Genomic DNA, 21,739 nt, shown 5'->3' with positions numbered 1-21,739 from the left:
ACGGGAGATTTGAAGTTCCCGCCGCCGCGGCAGTCGCCTATCCTACGTGAAAAGCAACTGTGGTAGTGATACCTTGTGCGTAAACGTTCTTCCCATGCATGCCGCCACTTGTTCGCGGGTGATCACGGGTTCTTTATAGGTAAATTGGATCACGTTTTGTCAGTGAATAATTTTGTCTTTATTACGGAAACTCTCTTTGCAGTGCAGCTATTATAACCAGCACTAACTCGTATTTCAGTGACCTGGCCCCGATGTTGGGCATTTCGCTTAACTCAAAGCTTCGCTTCGCTCGAATTTTTCTTGTGGACTTTAGAAATTGCAGTTAAGGAGGCGTTACTGTATATCCCAAATGACACCTTCGTTCTGAAACTCAAAACGATGCGGGTTTGTCGCGATGTTAATTACTCTACAGCCTCAGGGCTTAGAGAATAAGACAGGTATGAATTTCATTTCTTCAGCCCCACCATCACCCAGCTCCTCTAGAACTGTGTAAACGCTGCCTCAGAACGTTCAGCTGTTCAGGTAGATATTCATTCATATATGTAGTTGCTTCATCGCCAGGATCAGTGTGAAATGTTCTCTGAGTGTTTCTGTACCGTTGCAGAATATCAATTCATGCCCGACTTCTTTTCCTTGATTCACTAAAAGGATCTAGCTTGAAGCAGTCAGTCTTCTTATACTGGAGACAGAATACGAATAACCTCAATCGTGTGTCAAGGTTTTCGCGCACGTTTATGATCCACGGACATTCAAAATAAATCTGTAGCTCTCCATCACGGCCCGCCTTATATGACTGGTAGTTAAGAGTTACGGCGTGTAAATTACAAGAATTCATTTGTATAAGTCTCGCATAAGTCAAAGCCAGGCATCTTAGCCTGTGCCCGGGAACTCGAAATTGGAAATAGTTTCGCTTTTCAGGTTAGTGGGTATACCGTACTAGCACACAAAATACCACAGTCATTGTCTGCGATAGTTCAACGACAGTACTACTAACACAGAATATGTGAAACAAATGCCGTGGATCGTTCATCAGTGAAGTGTAAAAAGAAATAATCTTTTTTGATTGAATTCCTGCGCTGCTGGAGGCGGTGGCGTGTAAACGTTTCCGAGTTCAATGGCATCGGGACATAGGTTGTGGCACCCTCACTTATAATTATGTTACGTGGCAAGAAGACGTCTATTTGCAAATATTTACCAGACAGGATAAGCTGGAAGGCATTGAGGTAATCAGCAGCGTAAGTCCGGAGCCGACCTTCGTTCTCGCCTTCCTCCACCAGCGGCGCAGTACCTATTGCAAGCGTGTTGCTCACAGTCATTACCCCATCATTATATAAAAGTCCACAGTTACTTGATGCTGAAAAGAACAGCGTGTAAGCAATCCCTACAAGTGGAAGTTACGGTTAACTCCATGACAAATGCTCTGCGTGGCCAATTCGACATTGTTGGCATCTTTCCGTTTCACTCACAGATTTTGCGTTCAATCAATCAATCAATCAATCAATCAATCAATCAATCAATCAATCAATCAATCAATCAATCAATCAATCAATCAATCAATCAATCAATCAATCAATCAATCAATCAATCAATCAATCAATCAATCAATCAATCAATCAATCAATCAATCAATCAATCAATCAACCACCAGCCTATTTTTCTCCACTGCTGGAAGGCCTCTCCACGTATGGGAGGTTTAGTCGAATACTCAAGCATGGTATCCAGGTGGTGTTCTGGCGCAAGGATGCTTTTTTGTTTCAGGAAGCGCTCTTATTCCTATATTATTTTTGCACCCTTTCAGTCTAACCCTGCAAGCAACGGATGTTAGCGTGCGATAGCACTGCGGAAGCTCATTCCATTATCATGTGGCAAGAAGTATATCGGTCAATCTTGGCGGTGCCCTAATGATAGGCTAAGAGAACACAGGAATAACGTGGAACACACGGGTATGCGACATATCGTTAACCGCTGCAGAGATTGTGCGTTTGCGCCAAAAATGTACGCCACACTTTCATAAGGCCACCATGGCAGCACGACATAAGGCGCAGCTAACTAGAGAAACAATTGAGGCCAAAAAGACTTTCATTGAATTCAAGACAAGGGCGTTAGCACTGCTTTCATATTTTCACTAAGCCAAAGACGGCACAGTTGTCTTGAAGAAAAAACAAGTTTATTGGAGTGAACTAGTGCTCCCCTAACAACTCAGACTACACAGGCGGCGAAGCAGCAGTCAACAAAGTGACGTGCGCAGGCGAGTGTCGGTGAATCGGGTGCCGCGGCCGCGTAGCAAGAGTTACATCTTTCGCAGTGGCAGCGGCGTCTGCTCCGCGGGCATTTATTTTTCGGCGTGGGTGTTTCTCAAACCGCCGAATTACATCGAGCACACTGTAGATAAGATTGTTCTAGGCTAGCGGCGCTAGGGCGAAACATTCTCCCTATCAAATGAGATAATCCGTGCGGCATCAGAATGAAAAAATGGAACATGCGCTTCACTCAGGACACAGATAACACAGTCCGGCGCAGCCGGGCGGTAAAAGCCACAAATACACAAATCATGGTTGGCGCAATGTCATTGACCTAGAAATAACTGCAATTTTTGTCACGCCAGTAAGTTTTACCATGCACGTGCGTTCCTGTACAGCGACCTTTTCCCCTGTAACCCTTCTTCACCCAGTGCTGTTATATGTTGTCTGCCTCTTTTCTCCTCCTTTCCGTTTGCTGTGTTCCCGTATAAAATCGGACAAGCCGCAGTGAGCAAGAGTCGTAAGTAGCGCAGTGTCCGGGCTACTTGCTGTGTCCTTCATCCCTCCACCCCCCAGAGGTTTTTGTTACAATGGATGACCAACTCGCCCAGAAACCACATTCCTCAACAGGAGAACGCGTTTTAACTAACGGAGGACAAACACAGAAACGACGCAAAGTACAGAACCATACCAACTAGCCCAACGTCACGCCTTGCTGTGGAAGCTATGGTTATCGGCAGCATAGAGCGGTGGGACTCGCTGACACCAGCAGCATACACAGTTCTCAGAACATCGGCTTTGTTGCACTGTTCTGTAAGGCGGCTTTTGAAATCTTCGAGGATTGCGGGCAAAAAAAATCTTTCAAATGAGTTTCAAGCTTGTCTGATGTGCAGAGAACAGTTACAGTAAGGGTATCTTTCATGACAATAGAATGTAAGGAATCGACGCTTTTGTCTATCATGGTCTTAACGCGTTTCATACGTTCAAAGTTTCTGGCTGCTGAACCTCATGCAAGATGCATTTATAAAAGTCTATCCATGCGTGATGAAGCTCGCAATTGGCTAAACACCAAACCTATACCCCGGTCAGACAAGCTCCCTCTCTTATCGTTTGTTGAGAAAGGCTGCGGGCTGTAAGAACAGCGATAACGAGCTTCATTGCACGTGGACACCATGGGATCAACACGAAATGAAGTAAGCTCTATTCTTTACGCACCGGAAGTAGCTCCTCGTGCGTTCTTCTAATCGATGGCGATGTTATCTGGCGAGCCCTAACACAGGCGTACCAGATATCACACTCATATCCACCTTACCATCTCTTTGTCTGGAGGCTTTTGTTAGGTAATGGCTGGTTTCCGAGGAAGCTGTCAACAATTTTACGGGACGTGCAGAGTTGGAAAGCTGATAATTGCTACAGCAGGAACATTGGCAACTGCTCATAATCTAACATCGCGAATCATCACGAGTGCGGTTGAAGAACCGGATGGCATGGACAAAAGCCGGACCCGACCAGTCTTTTATCGCAGGACGTTGGCCGTGGGCAGCGGCTTCGACGTACGGAAAAGCGAAAGAGTTGCCGTGGTCTCTGAGAATAGACCCCTCATTGTTTATCGCCGTACGTCGACGCTGGCCTTGCAAGACAAGGCCCCGGATGCAACGTAACGGTTTCGTAAGCTGTCGTTGTATAGACCCATTGTTTCCCTCCAGACCTAACTGCGCAGGCGCATCACAGATTACCATGAGGGCGCAGTCGTATTGATAGCGATGCGGTTGTATCTGGACAAACCTAGACTCCAATGTCGCTCCCAGTACAAATATTGGTGGTGACCGTGAATGGAGTGCAGTAATAAAATCAATTTTGAACATGGGGTCTACCCCATGCGCTTTGATGGCAGTTGAGCAAAATAGACACGGCTGGTTTTATCTTCTGTTTTAGGGGCGAAGCGCCTTAGGCCGAGGCTTGTCCGTCCGGCGTCCGTGTTCACGGCACAACACCGTGTAAATCGAAAGATGTGGGAACAAAAGGTTAAGAAGAACATAATAAAAGGTTCACAAAGGGTTAGAGAGAGAGAGAGAGAGAGAGAGAGAGAGAGAGAGAGAGAGAGAGAGAGAGAGAGAGAGAGAGAGAGAGAGAGAGAGAGGTCTCCTAGAGATCCGAGCTGCACATGCGCGAGGAGCATTGGATTCGATTGGATTAAATTGAATTGTATTGGATTGGATTATAAATCGTTTTAGCAGCCGTACGTACTCTCACGGGTGATTTACGGTAAGAACGATCCCCAGTGTTTCGCCCACTCGTCATGATTCACTTCGTGGAGATGCGTGAGTTTTTAGTTCCTCGCTCTCTCATGCGGCGAGGAGAACGCTGAAACCAAAGAAGTGAAGGTGGCGTCATGGCAACTGCTTCCTGATATCGTTACCGTGCGACGGCTGTTTTTAATTTATGTATTTAGAAATACTGCCAATGTCGTGAGAGATCATAGCAGGTGGGCAAAGGAAAGTACATTGAAGTGTAAAAAACGCATCACAGAATGTGGTAGTCAGTACTAAAAGCATAGCAGTGCAGCGCACAATAATGATGTACAATAACAGAACGGTTTCAGTAATCATGGTGTGCATATTACTGGCATTATTACACTCTAACATCACAAACAGCGAAGTCACGCAGTTTCATGACTGAAAAGGTTTACATTTGGTTTATCCTTTCAGCAAAACATACAGGCATAAAAGCAATCATACTGTAAAAAAACTAATACCTCAGAATAACACATAGAAACAGTCGATGACGACAGTTTATATACGGGTAGCGCCAGATAGTTAGAGCCACAAAAATAAATTTTCTCCAAATTTGTTTTTCCACAAGTTTTGCACATTGTCTTTCACACACATTGTTTTTCACACATTGGAAGTATCGCTCACGTTCTGACGTACCATTTCGATTTAGGCGCACTTCAAGATCCCCAGGCGGGATCTTCTGGGCGAGTTCAAGTGCAGCTTCGGTGCGTAAAACCCCGATGTGGCGTTTTGGTGGCTCGAACAGTGCCAAACGTTTTAAACGAATCCCGTATGGCGCTTTTAACACCGTATAGATCAATCTGGTGTGGGGATGTAGTGTTTTTGTGGCCGGAAGGCCGGTCCTCGGCGTGTATCTCACCCAGTAAAGCTTTGAGCGGTTCCTGCTTACCTAAAAGTGGTCGCGTGTAGCTTAATATAACTAAACGTCTTCGCAAGTCAAAGAATGTTCACTGCGCGAACGCCACGTAAAGTACAAACCTTAAAGAGCAACCAATTGGATGCGAGAACAGGCGTACAAAACAGGAACGTTGCACAATTATTAAAATATAGAATAATTTTTAAATGCGGTTGATCAGTATTTATAAGGTAAATCGTGAAGCACCACACACGGATACGCTGGATGTTCGTGCATTACCTATGTGAGTCTACCCGGATTTCTCAAGAAAAAAATCGAAGGCAACTTCGCGCATGGCGTATAGGCGCCTCCTGACGCACTCGGGTACATAACACGATTCTGCAATGCTGGTGTTTCGGCAGCGAGAAGTTCGCTGGTGAACACGTAGAACTTGGTTTGGGTAAAACTTGAAGTTGTTCACAAATTCTTTGCCAGAACAGGTTCCATCAGTTTCTGTTTACAAAAAATGGCCCCTGAGTTCTTGCTTTAGGACCGGCTCTATTCTGACTCAAAGCAATGCTTCTTATCAATTTTCCCTTTAGTGCCTCAGAATGTTATTGGTCCTAAGTTTTATTTAAAGCATGCGTCGATATGATTTTTTCTTTACGAGCAAGAGCACCACTGCGCGGTCGTGCTTAATTTCCCTGCTGTATCTTATCTGACGTTCAACTTGCCGGTAAATCATTTGAGGCGTCATGCAGCCTCTCAACACGTGTTCGTTGGGAACGCTAATGAGCTTTGATTTAACGTCCAGCCCATCTGTCACGCACTTCTGGGCAAAATAGTCAATATAATCATCATAGTCATCATCATCATGATAGGTTGTTAACAGCTATCATTTTCAAGCCTATGGCCCATCTCTAATCCCCTCACCGGTGAAGACGATGTCCCAATGGATGAGGGTATAAAATTGCTTTCCTTCCGATCCCTCGCCCCATAGATGATTACCACGATAATGATTGCATGTTTCTTTTTTTTGGCCGTGCGTCACGAGGATGGTACAGGCTTCAAATCATGAGATTTCTGTGTTCCCACGAAGACCTTTTAATAAAACCATGCGTTCACAGCTCGAAAAACCTAGCCGCTCTGAATTATTTTGGAATCTACTATAGCTTCCCTCCTAGCTCTGAGATTAACAGCGAATAAATACCCAATGTAGTTCAGGAAAACGTAGCTTCCCAATGCATACCTTCAAAGCAAAAGAACGGCACCTGTTGCCCTTTGACAACGCGTTTGTCTTGACGCCGTAACTGACAAATAAATGGAAGCACTGTGTAGACAAAACCTTGTTGACGCTCGAAGGAGATTTGCATGACGAAGGCTAGCGCACGAGTCTTCCATTATCAGCGCCAAGGATGCCCCTCTTGACCTCGCACAAGACACCTTTTTATAGCACCCATAGTTTGAACTACACTGCACCTCAAGACGCTTAAATATTGCCACAGATAAAGCTCATTTAAAGAGCTGGGGCTCTACTATAGCAGTCAATGCCGCCGTAGCGCATAGCGGATGTGTCTGTGTGGTAACTCGGCGAAAAGTAGGAGGCTTCGGGCAGGGGTGGCTCTCACACCTTCAGTCACCTGGACTTGGAGACCCGCACAAGAAGACCGAGGAACATGTCCCAAGTGTCCGGCTTCGGCGGCTGAAGCTGATGTCAATCATCTCTTGTGAACGTGCACAGGAACCAGAACAGCTCGGGACAATGCGCTAAGAGTGGTTGGTCTTCGGTGGGATAAACTGGGGGACTTCAACCGGTGGGTGCACGAAGACCGCTACTGCAGGTCGCTGCTGAACTTTTTACACGAGACCGGACTCCATGCCTACCTTTAGACTTGTACAGGGTCATCAATTTCCTGACTACCTGTGCTTTGGTACCCGTACTCTTTATTCTACCTAATGTTCTTATCTTTTCTTTATATGCCGCATGGCAAACATGCGAATTAAAAAAATGAGATTGGCTCGGTCGTGCTCTGCCTTGCTGACCGCGTCGCCACTGGTCTTGTCATTGAGATGTCTTCTTACCCCATAAAATAGCTACTGACGCGTAGTGTTCTTCAGCTTCACGGTCAAAAGGGCCAATTTCATTTTGCGCGTTAGCGCGACTTTGCTGCTAACAAAAAAAAAACCCAGGGAGCGATAAAACAAAAGAGCAAATGTTTTCGTTTTTGTTGTTGTAGACACAAGCCGGCACATTCTACAAGATGGTGATGGGCGGCCGGCTTGCGTGCGGCCTTCCATAGAGGACTTCCCTGGTGACTTCTTCACCCAGGAGCAGCGACGACAGGGGGGCGTGGTTCTTCACTTCATCATCGTCTTTTACCTCTGCGGCTTCCTCGGCTACATCTGTGATGACTACTTCGTCCCCTCGTTGGAGTTAATCTCTGAATGTGAGGACGTTTTTGTGTTTCTCTTGACGAATGCATAGCGCGCTTATCCTGCAAAATTGGCTCTGCAGCATTGCCGCCCCTAAGCTACATTCCCTCCGCTGTAAAGTACGACGAATACAAAACAAAAACTAAGCAAATAAACTTCGAATGGGAAGCCTCAGATGCTTTGAACAATGGCGTGACACTATAACCAATGCTTTAGACACTGCATAAGGCACGGTAACGCATAATTATAGGCCTTATCCATCAGACAATCTTTTCCAACTGAACTCCTGAGCTCCTGCCCCATCATTACGCTTACCAAGATCAGCAAAACAATATCTAGTAGATGTATATATAAAGTGTTCTTGTTTCAGGTATTAACGCTTAAAACTTCCTTACAGCTCTCAACGTTCCAAGTGACGTAGCCGGGGCGACATTCATGGCTGTCGGCACTTCAGCACCGGAGCTTTTCTCGTCAATAATAGGTACGCAGTCGGCATTCGTCTTGGTATTCTTTGTACTTTGCGGATGAGAGCGATATCCGGGTTGTAAGCGGGAAATAAGGACAAACAACAAAACATGTCAAGATGAAGATTTCCGTGAAAGGGTAGAAAGAAGTTAAATTCGCTTCATAAGCCATGAGGGGCTCGCCGCTTTCCCCACATAGAACAACGTCGCTTAGAATTGCATTCCACCGGAATACTGGCGTTTATTGGGTATTTCATACTAGAAAGGATGAAACTTGGTGTGTTTGTTTTATATAGACCAATAAAGGGAATCTGACCTCGTCTTTTCTTGCGGTGGCAGGGGCTTAGCCAATGGAAATATTAAGTTTTAACACGATGTAGTTTAAATCTGGAACATCGGTTAGTTGCCCCAGGAGACGTACGCGTAACACTTTTAAAAGATTGCAGTATATTTTTCAAGCTTTTTTCTTCCACGCACGTTAGAGAATGCCCGAGCATGAAGTATGAAATGTCCCCCCTCATTTACCACAACTGTTAACTGCCTGCCTCCTTTAGCTCTTTTAGGACCTGGAACATATATTCTACGCTCTCCTTATCACTTCTCTAAACTGGCTGTCACATTTCAACTCCTTCCCCAGCTCCCAGTTTCAGCAATGAAGAAATCCGAAACTTTCGCCCAGCATCTCCTTTTACGTTACCCCATATACTCGAAATGTGAGCTCCGTCCATTATTTTGTTGGTCCACTGCACTGGAAAGGCCTTCGTGTAAAGATCTCAAGCTCTTTTAGTCGCATCAGCAGCTCCGCTGTGAAAGTGGGCTTTGCCGTGCGGACTCCTCATCATTTCGCCTGCACGAAAGGCACATGCTTTTAGATTGGCTCTGTTACTCACCAAGAAAGTTGTTCGAGGAAGCTTACATGGGACTACAATCGCAAGGGCATTTATTTTTGGAGAGCCAGACATCGGCATTCCCCTCCACTTACACTGTACGGGGCTGCAGCTCTTTAAAGCCCACACGGCGTTTTCAACACACTAATTCTTTTTCATTACTATTAATTAATAAATCCTAATAATTACAGCTATTAACCAATAACCATAACCTATGCCCTTATTCGTACTTATGAACAAAATCCACCCATTGGTTCGGCATTTGCCATCTGTTTTGAGTTTAAAATCACTTTGGTGTAATGTTTGTTTTTACGCTTCCACAGATTACCATGCCCATATTGTTATGTCTCAAGCTTTGCGGTTATATTTTTAAGTGGCGGCATAATGAAGGCGACACAAACCATGGTGGATGATGAGATGAATTTAATGCGCGTCAGCCGTGATGGCGCCAGCACGGGTATGTCACACATGTTCGTCATCTTGGAAGATGGGCAAGCATGGCGTTGTGTTATAGTCCACTTAGTATTGTGACAATATTAAGTTTTACGGTTTCGTAGCGTGACGCAATAACTCAGTACAGACTTTAAAGAACTTTTCGGTTCCCTCATGAACCTTACAGCCGAGTAATTATTGGGGAAACTCACTGAGGAGAAGACTTAAGGAGAAAAATGCTTCTAATTATCACTTAACACGAGGTATGTTGTGGTTTCATGTTCTACTAATTATAAACTGTACTATGAATTCAGTGTCTAGTGTCGGCAGGTTTGTTGAGTACGTCGACTAATTACTTTTCGCACCACATAGATGGATGCGTAAGCTTGAGTTCTGACAAATAGGGCCTATCATTTAACCAGACTTTGCCGATCGGTACGTCGCAAAAACTCGCACATATAAAGGCCCTGAAAGTCCACGTTTCTTTTCATTTTCGTCGCAAATACTTAATAGGCGTGCAAGAATGGAGCGCTCAATACAACCCTCATTTACATTGAAGGAAGCGCGCGCAAGATTGCTTATTGCATGCTTTAAGTTCTGAATGCGTTAAAGCAAAAAACGTCTGCAATGCATTTATACTGAAAAACAATGTGTAGGCGGCCGCACTCGCCATAAAATTGACCAAACTTGGCCTCTAATCTCCTTTATAATTACTCTAATTACCCTCGCACCCAGCATTGCGATTCGTTTTCATTATTGCGCGTTGGAAAACTTGACTTTGAAACTTGACTTTGAAAACTTGAAACTTGACTTTGAAGGCTAAAATGTTAATACAAATTTCAATTTTTCGCTTCTTTATCAAGCACAAATGTTTACAATTTGCTCGTGAAAAGTGGCTGAGGAGCAAGTGTCTCGTAGTTACTGGAAAGCGTTGGACCTGAAAATTCTCGGTATCGATAAAAACAGCTTCACGAGACCCCCTTTAATGGGAGGTTTCACTTACGTTTGTCACCCTTCCCTTTGGCTCCAGGTTCTTTCATCACTGAGGGGGACATCGGCCTCGGCACCATTGTTGGATCGGCCGTCTTCAACGTACTAGGTGTCACTGGGGTTGCTGGTCTCGCTGTGTGGAAAAATGTGAGCCCTATTCTTTGCGCGCATCCTAGCTCAACCGTTCTTAGAATGACAAGGTCAAAGGAAAATGAGCAACGAGCTCTGCGTTCCACCTGAATATTGAACGCTGGTGAAAATCACCCTGGAATTCACACTACCGCGGAAATCATAAGCCTTGTAATAGCAACTAAAACGTCTGTCAGGAGGCGTTATACAAATGCAATTTCCAGCTTAGGAGCTTCATTATAAAGGTGATTCATGGGACCAATTTCGCGCATTATGATAGCAATGCATTCGGGACACTTTCCTCCACGCACGCGTCAAAAAAGATGTTATCATGTCGGTATTGTGCTCCAAAACTACGGTCCGGAATGAACACTTAGTCTAACACACTGATATCACCCGTGTGGCGGCGTATTGGTCGCTCCTATGGAGTCCTTTACTGACATTTGATTTTGTGGTTCTACATTAAGGAATACGCAAAATTACAATTTCGGGATACCTTTGATTGGAATCTCGCAACACTTGTGGGAGTGGTATCTAGCTAGCAGTTACATGTATGAGTCCGGTATTTTTCTAAAAGCTTTTCGTGTAAAGTTAAATATAAAAAAGGGACCAAATACATCTACAGATTTTGAACTAAGATTTCAATAAGGAGAAAACGATGTATTTTAGAGAAGAAATGAGTGCCCGACAACCATAACTCATTGTCATCTGTTAACGGCTTAATTTATTAAGTATAATTTGCAAGAGAATAAACATTTTTCGTTGTCTTTTATGGATATCGTTGTGCGACAAACGCCACGAATTTATATATCTGCGTGGTGCAACGTAAGGCCTGACTTTTTCGTTCCAAAATTTTGTTTATTTTATCGGGTGTCCTGTTATACAGCACGACATTTAGTGCAAGAACTCATTTAAGCTACGACACCTGCTATAAAGGTCAGGAGTACGGATTCCTGGGCGAGTTGGTGTTGCATTGCAGAAAACTTCCTAGTGCTTGCGGACAAGGATAAGAAAAGAAAAGACACACCATCTGCAATGCAACACCAACTCGCCCAGCAATCCGTACTCGAGAACTTTATTTCGTACACATCAAGGTCTGTGTGTTCGTCAGTTGACCCGTAGCGCTCCGTGGTGTCTCTGACATTTTCTTTTCTTGTCCTCGTCCGCATGCGCTGTGAATTTTTCTGCAATGCTGTAGAGGGTTAGGAAGACAAAACACCGCTTTGTTTAGGTTGAAGAAACTCTGCTTTGGCGTCACAGCTACTCATTTACTGTTCTGAAATCAGTGTTTAGCCAAAAAAGATAGAAAATATTTTTTTTCTAATTTTCAAATTTCTCATTACATGACATCAGTAATGACGGTATGGAATAAATATTGGGCCTCTTTGATTTGTCATTTGGGCTTGCTAGAAACAGCCCCAGAGCAGTCAAGTATTTCATTTGTCTATAGAACTTCTATTTCGAGAACAGTTCTGGATTGCCCAGGACCTGCTCTGTACTGGAAAATAAAAGACCAACTAAAAGCAAGTATCACCGAGTTACCTACAACTTAGCATCAAGATGACACGATGAAATTGAAGTAGATTTTATACTACCTGTGCGCAGTCCTGTTTTGCGGCGGTGGCTTGGCAGGCGGCCGCCAATTGGAATATACAATTCTTTATGACTTATACTCAAATGGAACACATTTTATTTTCAATGCCTTCTTCATTTGTTAACAATACCCCCTTTCGAAATTTGACGGGACTGAAAGATTTTCTGACGTGATTTTGTAACTCAACACGAGCCGGCCATTCTTCTGCACCACGTCTCATTGACGTTAATGTCGGAATGTTCCATAATGTAGCTTATAGTGCTGTGGCAAATAAACAAGTGAGCCAAAAATATCTGTTTTACTTCACCTCTTACAGTCCCAACTAATTTATTTTTCTAGGACGTTCCCATCGACTGGTATCCCATCACGCGAGATTGCATCATGTACGCCATTACCGTCCTTGCCCTCATCGGAGTCATCAGCAACAATGTCGTTGAATGGCAAGTATACGCTTTGGGCAAATTCAGGCATAACTAGCTCGAATATTGTGCTCAACGCAAATTCAGTTTAAAATACACGTGAAAAAGACTACATAACCAAGATTTACATTCATTTTCTGTTTGACAGAAGATAAATCTCTTGCTGGGGATGAAATCTCGCTGTGCCGCCTTTTATGAGTCCATTTGTCGCGACCTTCATGTTGAACAACGTACTATAGTCACTGGTAAGGTCTTTTTGCATTACGCGTCTCGCCATTTACTAGTCGTCGTTTTCTCCTTATCTGCTTAATAGGCAAGACTACAGTTAAGACTATAGGCAAGACTATAGGCAAGTCGTAGCTCTCCTTATCTGCTTAATAGGCAAGACTACAGTTTCGCTCCCAGAGCAGCACTCCTACTGCTCCTTCGTATCTGCACTTAAAACACATGTTTATGCGATTGGCTGAAAGGCAAAAAAATGTACATGCACATTGCGAAAAAAACAGGGCGGAAACCAAAGTTTCCGCCCTTAAAGGAAAGCAAGTTTGAACCCCGATTAGTTACTCGTTTAAAAAATCTTAATAAATGTCAGCTACGACACGGCTGATGCCAGCTTTGGTAACGCGGCTTTACTTACAGATGGCGATCTCCAAAACGGGGAATAACGCAAAGTACCTCCCATTCGGCCTCTCGGGTTTACGGCGTCCTGGCAGCCAGCGGACTGCGAGAACTTTGCTCTCTGGCAGGAAGTTGCGTTATCATTACTTGCAACAAGTACCTTTGTAGACACCGGAAACAGAAAATCTAGTACCACACATTCAACATTCAGTTGCTCCATGCAGCCACAACGGGCACTGCATGGAGCAACTTTTTTTCTCTCGCCTGCTACGGTTGCAGTTGACAAAATGCCGAAGGACCTAAGACGCCCTATCGCTGCTTTCGTCGACGCGTTCGATTCACGTGGGCCTTTTCATGAAACTGAAAGCTAACCCTGCAGTGACACATTTGCTTCTGCAGCCTTTTCCCGTGACTGGAACTGCTTGTATTGCGCTGCTGAGCACGAGGTCGCGGGTTCGATTCCCGGCCGCGGCGGCCGCTTTTCTGATGGAGGCGAAAAGCAAAAACGCCCGTGTGTACGAGATTTCGGCGCACGTTAAAGATACCCAGGGGGTCGAAATTAATCCGGAGCCCTCCACTACGGCGAGCCTCATCGCCTGCGTTGCGTCGGCGCGTTAAAACCCTACAATCAGAATCGGAACTGCTTGTATTTTTATGTCGCATCTCCAACTCCCTTAATTAGTTTTCGACGTACGAAATTGTCACGGCCTCTGGGAAGACGTCATTAACAGTTTTTCTGAGGCAAACCACATTTTAGATAAGCCAGCATGAAAGCCTTCGTAGGCCTAAAGCCAAGCTCTGGTGAGTGTACTTTAAGAAATGCACTAACGTCGGTACGAGTGTTTATTTTCTTTTTATTCATAAATGCTTGTTGTTCCCACACAAGAACTCCCTCTGCAGTCTGTTTATGGCAACCAGAAGTAAGACAGACATTTTTAATCGTTTTAAAGTATGAATATACTGCCACTTTGGACGTTGGCAGCTCCTTTACTAGAGCTCAGACTGAGAAATAACAAGTTTGTTAGCATCCTCAAAGAGGCGACCACGCGGTCTCATAACCGACAAATTAGGGCAACGGTGAAGGCCAAGAATAATGGCACGCCAGCATTACACGGAGTTTCTTCATCAGAATTCCGGTGGGTTGCATTTGCAGTTTATGCTGAACATGTTCAGTATTGCAGTTCCCAACCTAGGGTAGACTAATTTTCAGAGGAACAGGAGACCGAGAAATTTTTTGTGTAATGGTAGAGCTTTAATTGCAGTTATTGTACATTGCCCTGATAAATCCCGCGGTTGTTCATGGAAAAGATGGAGAAATTGCCCCTAACAGAGCTCGTCTTAATGATAATTTGAACGTCATTAACGGTTTTTTCCCCTCAGAGACTTGTCGTCTCCATTCTCGGAACAGTAAAATTCGCATAGGAAAGTAAGCACTTTTTTTCAACTGCCGCTGGTTCTTGCTCGGTTACTGTACAGCATCTTCGCCCTCTTCCCCCGCGCAGGTACGAAGCCCTAATCCTGATCCTAATGTTCGTCGCCTACATCGTGGTGCTGTTCTTCAACGCGCGGCTGGAGTACCTGGCGCTGCTTCAGGTACGCGAGGCGTGGCTTCGCGCCTCTGTGTATCGGCACGCCGGCGACCGCATAGGGCCGGGAGAGATCCCGTGCCCCGACGAGTCCTGCATCGACGACCCCTACCACTACCACTTCAACATATGGCACATGAAGGCAGGTTCTCCCCCTGGCTGGGACGGCGCTCGCATGGCTGCAGACGACGCATGGAACTTTCGCTGCAGACGACTCGTCTGCCTGTTGTCTGCGTCTCTGCGAGACGTTGTTTTAACCCTAACGGCATGGAGTTTATTCGTACGGATATATACTAGAGGGAAAATTAGCGCTATTGTCTAGGCGAGTAGCTTTTCAGCAAGAGTGTCGGAATGTACAGGGTAGTAACGTTCCACTTGTCCTTGGCATGGCTCACCAACAAGCTCGAGATCTGCCTGTGGCTGCGAAAAAGCGATCACATTGCAAAAAATTGTTTAAGTATAAAATGGATTGTTGGGCGAGTTGGTTCATGGCTTCAAGAAAAAATAATAAAAGCGCAAAGGACGAGGACAAAAAAACACAGTAGACGGGACGCGCGCGTCCCGTCTACTGTGTTTCTTTGTTCTCGTCCTTTGCGCTCTTTTTATTTTTTCTTGTTTAAGTATGTTTTAATGATGACAAAGTGCAGCTTTGAAAGAGTGATTTTTCCACGGAATATTTGAATCTTCATAAAAAACGAGCTATAAAAAGTCACCCTTTTTGAATTTTGGCTACACGGTTGGAAGAATCCATGTGGCCAGCCAAGCCAAGTAGGAGAGGAAAGTTGCTAGGTGCAACGCGGCGTCCACGTAGGCACGCGAGTGCAGTGGTAGATTTCCTTATAGTATATATTCGTATGAAACTCCGTTGCCTTCGGTACCACTGCTGGAACGAATGGTGAAGTTCTTGCCCCTCTACTGCAGGGCTTCAACACCATTATTTCGTATGTAAGACTGCCGAAATTTATTTAGAGATTGAAGGCGCCGTAAAAACTCCAGCCGGAGGTGCCGTTTATGTCCTCACTACGCATCCTCTCATGTGTTATGATAACACATTCGCTGCCAAATGTGGGTGATGAGTAGTGTTCGGTCAAAAATTGTTTCGTATAACTACATTTAATTATTTATCCTTGGGTCTATTTCAACCGATGTCTTGTGTCCTTATTGGCACAGGCATTTCCCCCAACCTTTCTGTGCACATGTCTGTCCGTCGTCTGAGCCTGGGGAGAACCCTGCGGTAACATTATTCTGCTAACACTGCATGATGCCACCTTCCCCTGTGACGTGCACTTTATGGAAGTAATATGGACGGGCCTGTATGTGCTTCCAGCAAAGCTGTATATCTCTTATCCTCCTCCCCCCCCCTTCTCCTGCCCGCGTGGAGCGAAAACTCAGCGTGTGAAATTAAAAATTGAGGGGCTTGTGTTCAGCGTGTGAAAAATTAATAAGAAAGGATTTCTTTCAATTTAAATACTGAAGGACACACCACCCCGCATCGCATTATGTTTGAAATTGTTTTTGTTGCTTATTGTAGTATTCGCCACCGTCGTATCCATCGTATCCATCTATATCGTCGTCTTCCTTATGCATGACTGGCTGGCCCAGATCGTTTTGTCCGCCGAATTTCACATTTCGTCCAAAGTGGAACGCGTCAGCACGCGCTAGAACCGGCGGCAACCTGCTTCGCGAACTGGGCGTCTGTAACGTGAGCTGTCTTACGGTCCCCCTATGAGCCGCGGACGCTAATGAACTGTTTTCTAAGTATTTTTGCGAGCGTCACGCGCAAGACTGGACGACACGGGCGTTCCTCATAAAACGCGTTTAAATGTTAAGTAAACGACCGGAGTAACTATGACCGGGAGTTTGCAGATGACGCCGCACGCATTACGGCCAGCAACAACAGCTCCACTGTTAAAAATACTCCCACAGCCTGTAGTAGTGCTTCAAGGCTGGAGAAACAGCAGAGCTGTCGGCCCCTCCCTCTTCATCGGGGACCCGGCTATTGCACCTCACATAGGTTTCCGAACTTGCCGCTGCAAGTTCTCCATGACTGGCTGGCCCGGATCGTTTCGCCCGCAGGCTTTCACACCTCTCCCAAAGTAGACCCCGCTAGCCCGCGCTAGAACTCGTGGCCACCTGTTTCGCGAGCTCGGCCCGTGTAGCTAGAATTCTGCGTCTGTGCCCTCAAAGTAGAAGAGCACGCGAGAGATGACGCCTGCAACACTGGGCAGTGTGTTTTCGAAGGTCGAGCAGGCCGACTCCAGGCGCTCCTCACGAGGTGCATGCTCACATGAGCTCGGTATTTTTCTTGGCATTTTTTGCGAGCTCCTCATGTGGCGTAACTCCTCGCGAAGACAGGCCGAAGCCGGGCGCTCCCCACGAGGCGCGCACTCACAAGAGCGCGGTCTTTTTTCTTGGTATTTTTTCTGGTAACGCTATACGGTGGAACTGAAAGCGAAAACAGCTCTGCGGTTAAGAACGACGCGGCGTAGGGCCTGCATATTTTAGGTATTTCCATTTAGAAAATGTCCTCCTACCAATGCGTTTTTGTTTACAGGAAAAGCCGACTTTAAAAAGATCGGTGTAAGCCTGGTTTCTCTAAGCTGGCTTTCATACATAGTGTGTCACGCAGTAGAGCATAGCCGTTAACGAAGGGAGTATGGTTAAGCCCACTTCATACCTCTCTCCACCACCGCCGCCCCGTACATGAAACGTCTATAGTATTCGCCGCGAGCTCGACATGTAGGTGGCGACAGCGTCGCGCTGCTAGTGTGGATGCTCCGCTGAGCGGCCCGTACGAATGCACACTGTGGGCGCGCTTCGTGCCTTTTTCTCGCCGTATGTGCGCACGAAAGGTGCAAACAAGAGTGGTATGCTGTAGTTCGGTTCCTCAACGTTCAATGTATAGCATGGAAGCGGCAGTAAGTTTTCATTACTACGGCAAAAAAAGCGACGACTCATCGGGAATCTCAGAATGGCCGTAATTGTGACAATGAACTTGTACGCTGTGGCTCGTAGCAAGCTCGATCTTTCCAGACTATGGCTTTGAGCCTTCAATAAAAGCATAAGCAGAAACAAATCATGGAGCCTTGATCTCTGAAATTCAGTTCACAACGGCAATCTCAATCGCTTTCACTGGTAGCATGACGCATACTTGCATTTGTGGGATGCCCTGAAATGGTAACACTACGTAACTGCCCCGAAATTCTTTCTAAGAGCTTACGATATTTTTTGTGTTCAAGAGGCAACATAAGATTACTGAATTTTGATCAGCGCAGAGATATAAATGTAACCGCTCTAACGGGTCTTTCAAATGAAATTTTAGCGACTCTGAAGGAAGGCTTGATGAATTACGGTTTCGGATGACTTATTTACGGCTTTCGTCGCAAGTGAACTTGCGAATTGAATTGTCAACGCACGCAGTACAATCAACATCTCATGTTTAGCTAGGTTTTCGCAAAGTGACAAGCAGGTTTACAGTGTGCAAACCAAGCTTCTGGGACCTCACAGTGAGCACAAATTTTCTGTTACAACTGCTCTGTTGACCGTTTGCGTTCCTTTTAAAATCTAACGAGTGCCTGCAACAGCGAGATGTGTTTGCATTCTTGCGTATAAAGTCGCTTACGAACCCTAAAGATGGCAATAAATGAAGTTGCGCTGTTGCAGACGTAGTAAAACATTTCCTTTTTATTTCTAGTTGCGAATCAGCGCAACGGGTTCCCGGTAACTACTTTGTTTTGTAAACTGAATATCGCCTTTGTGTTGGCATTTACTTCTTGAGGATTGGTTAAAAAATAAAATTCTGTGCATTTCGTTTTTTTTTTCGGGAAAGGGGGGGGGTCCTGCCAACGTTGCAAGAGCAGCGAGAAGAGAATGCATGTAACGCGAAAAGCCAAACTATGGTTATCACTATTACTTACAATCGAAATTACACTAGGCGTCGTGTTCTGTAGCAGTGAAAAAGCAGTATTTTAACACGTATTTTCAAAACTGATTAACCCCCCTTTGGTCCGAGATTGTCCAGGAATTGTGGCTCGCCTTTTTCAAAATTGTATTGAAAGCAAGCAATGTGGAAAAAAAAAAAAAAACAGTGAGTCATGGCACACACCCCTCACACATGCGGGCAACAACGTGCATTATATTACGCGTTTTCTCCTTTTTCTTTAAACTTAGGTCCACCTTAAGAGGTTAAGACGTGACCATATTAGGCATTTGGTTATGCTGAGTGAGACACGTTTTTTGGACAAGGTGATTCATGTCGGTATATGAAAATGACACACGGAATGCCACATGGCAGACGCAAACTCACAACTGCTTAATTTTACCAAAAAATCCCCCCTAAATACTCTTTCGCATCCATAGAAACGTATTTTAAATAATACGCAAAATTAGCAACTCGATACAGTTGACTAAATGTTTATTCCTCCTCCTTAGTATAAACAACGACTGTCCAAAAATGGTATTTATTTTAGAAAAGGCACGGGAAGGACACGATCACACAGGCGCTTGCGGGTGTAAAATACGTGTCCGGTAAATGTATGGGCGATAGCGCACGGGTCGTGTGCAGTGTAAATGTTTTTGTTTGTTTCTTCTTTCTATAAGGACACAGCGCAATTTTACAAGGGTGTGGAATTTGCCCGCGTATGCACAGGTCTTGTCGCGTCTTACCCGTTTCGCGCACTAAACTTTTATCCTTTAAATAATCACCACGCCACCTTCAAAAAGCACCCTTCGACGTTCCCGAAACGGCAGACGACTGCACTCATCAATAATAAAAGTGCAATGTGTGGAAGCAATGTTTATAACACGCTTCACACTCAAGCGGTGACCAGGGCGAAGATGTTTCGTGGAATTAAACCAGCGCATTAACCCGCAACGGCCGCTGATTATTGCGTTTCCAGAGGAAATGGGCAAGCAGAGGTAACTATGTCATTGCTTACTGCCAAACGAGCACACATATTAGTTGTTTTGTCGTGTGCAGCACGCGTCTTGCGCCGCACGCAACGTGAAAAAGCAGACGACGCGAGAGCGCCATCCACACTAGGAGCGGTTCGTCCCGCCGCCGCCAGGGGCCGACTGTGTTCGCGCTCGGGGCGAATAGGGACCGGGCGGCCGTTTTCTGGCACCACCATCGCTTCAGCGAACAGAGCAGCCTGTGGCGAACCGCCCGTCACTGGAATGCCGGTGGCGGGTAGCGGAGCGTATTGTGCATAGCTTTCTGTCGTTCTGCTGCGGTGCACCTTGCAAAGCGTAGATAACCACAATGATTTACGCCCATTCTCAGTAATTACAAATAGCATTCTACGCTCCATGCGCCAAGCTGGAAGACCAGCTGGACGTGCAAGTCCATTCCTTCTTGCAAATGTTCCCTGCCTGCATGCAGTTTGGCGTATTGAGGAATACTAAATTGTAGATAAATTCTCCTACAAAACCGGTATATACAGAGATTGAAAAATGCTGCGGCGCTGGCATTTGGCAGCTCATGACGAAACGACGTCGTGCACTGGGCACAAGCGAAAGATAGTGTTGAATTTTGGGGGCGCCTTCAACGATTTACCCCAAAACAGAAATTGTCACGGACGACGCTTCCGTAAACTCGTTAACTACGGTAGAAACATGTTTAATTTCACAGGAATACCTTTATTACAGTCGTTGGGAATCGTTAACAGAATCAATACGGCATGACAGTAGAACGTTATTGCTTGTCGGGGAAAAGCAGTGCTTTACAAGAATTGCAATGGTTTCTGGCTAGCCGGTTAATGGTTTTTCAAAAAACAATTCCTGCGTGCCTTAAGTACGAGAGACAATGAGGGTGCCGAAAACCTGTACTCAGTTTCACAACTGATGCTGCGGTCATTTTAAAGCTCCCACCTACCATGAAAAACCATGCACTCCTCCGTCTAACGACGATGACGGTTTATCGCAAAGCTTTCTGGTGCGCGTTTCTTTGGTTGCCTTCTGGTTTAAACTTTTACTAGTTGAGCTTTCAATTTGACCAGCATGCAGTTTGGCCTTTTGATAGCAGCGTCTTTGACTTCGACTATTTCCCATTCGATTTCGGACGAAGAAAGCTTCGCGTTCAACCTTCGTCATCGTTAAACTGAGGAATGTATGATTCTGCTGCGTAATTTCGCACTTTCATGCACCCGTTTCCAAATCCTAACTGCTTCCAGCCTGTCGGGAATGCGTCTGTGCTGGAGGATACGGGCTGATGCACCCCTATTTGAGTCAACTACTCGCGCGTATTTGGTTTCTTCACAACGCAATACACGATTTTTAGGTACTCTGTAAAGAACGCTTAAACATTAACAAAATACAAGCTGAGGTTAACTATCGGTGCCAGCCTTTATTCCACGATGGTGGTAAAATGGGAAGGGAAGGGAGGGTGGTTTATAGCTTGGGCTGTTGGGTGGCTGAATAACCTTGGCTCTTGAAAAAAATGACCACTACAAATGTGGGAGTTCCGCTTCCGCTCGCAGGCCCCCATTCTGTCACAGCGTCGCGCACCAAAACCGAATGCACAAAGCCCACGGTTACAGAAAGGAAGTGTAAACTGCCGCGACGTTTCCACGGCCACACAGTAATAGATCTCGCACGTAATTGCCTTTCCTAGAGAGCACGAGTATCGAGGTATCCCATCGTTAAGGCTGACGTGAAAACCATAGCCATTGAAACCAATGAAGATAATTTAACGTGGCAGAAATGAATACCACTATTAGTAGTTTTATTCCTACTCAGATCGCGCGGAGCCAGGCGCATAGCTCTGCGAAAAGCGCTCACGTCGATGTAGCCCATTCCCAAACTTAGAAGCGTCAAATAAG

General features: G+C 45.4%; 1 protein-coding gene across 2 annotated transcripts in view; it reads left to right on the top strand.

Moving 5' to 3' along the window:
- The window catches only part of Zyd (sodium/potassium/calcium exchanger zydeco), a 53,007-nt gene that overhangs the window by 16,896 nt on the left and 14,372 nt on the right, over positions 1 to 21,739 (top strand). The window contains exons 2-6 of one of the 2 annotated variants that reach the window (XM_077698927.1): positions 7,607 to 7,816; positions 8,200 to 8,283; positions 10,616 to 10,722; positions 12,638 to 12,738; positions 14,838 to 15,063. In XM_077698927.1, coding sequence (XP_077555053.1) covers positions 7,607 to 7,816; positions 8,200 to 8,283; positions 10,616 to 10,722; positions 12,638 to 12,738; positions 14,838 to 15,063 — 728 coding nt within the window. The remainder of the gene's footprint in view (positions 1 to 7,606; positions 7,817 to 8,199; positions 8,284 to 10,615; positions 10,723 to 12,637; positions 12,739 to 14,837; positions 15,064 to 21,739) is intronic. The other variant, XM_077698928.1, reaches the window with a different exon arrangement.

This window comes from Haemaphysalis longicornis, unplaced genomic scaffold, assembly GCF_048455015.1.
Source record: "Haemaphysalis longicornis isolate Haplotype H1 unplaced genomic scaffold, Haemaphysalis longicornis Haplotype H1 scaffold_2, whole genome shotgun sequence".
Classification (NCBI taxonomy): domain Eukaryota; kingdom Metazoa; phylum Arthropoda; class Arachnida; order Ixodida; family Ixodidae; genus Haemaphysalis; species Haemaphysalis longicornis.
This window is presented reverse-complemented; position numbering and strand designations above follow the sequence as displayed.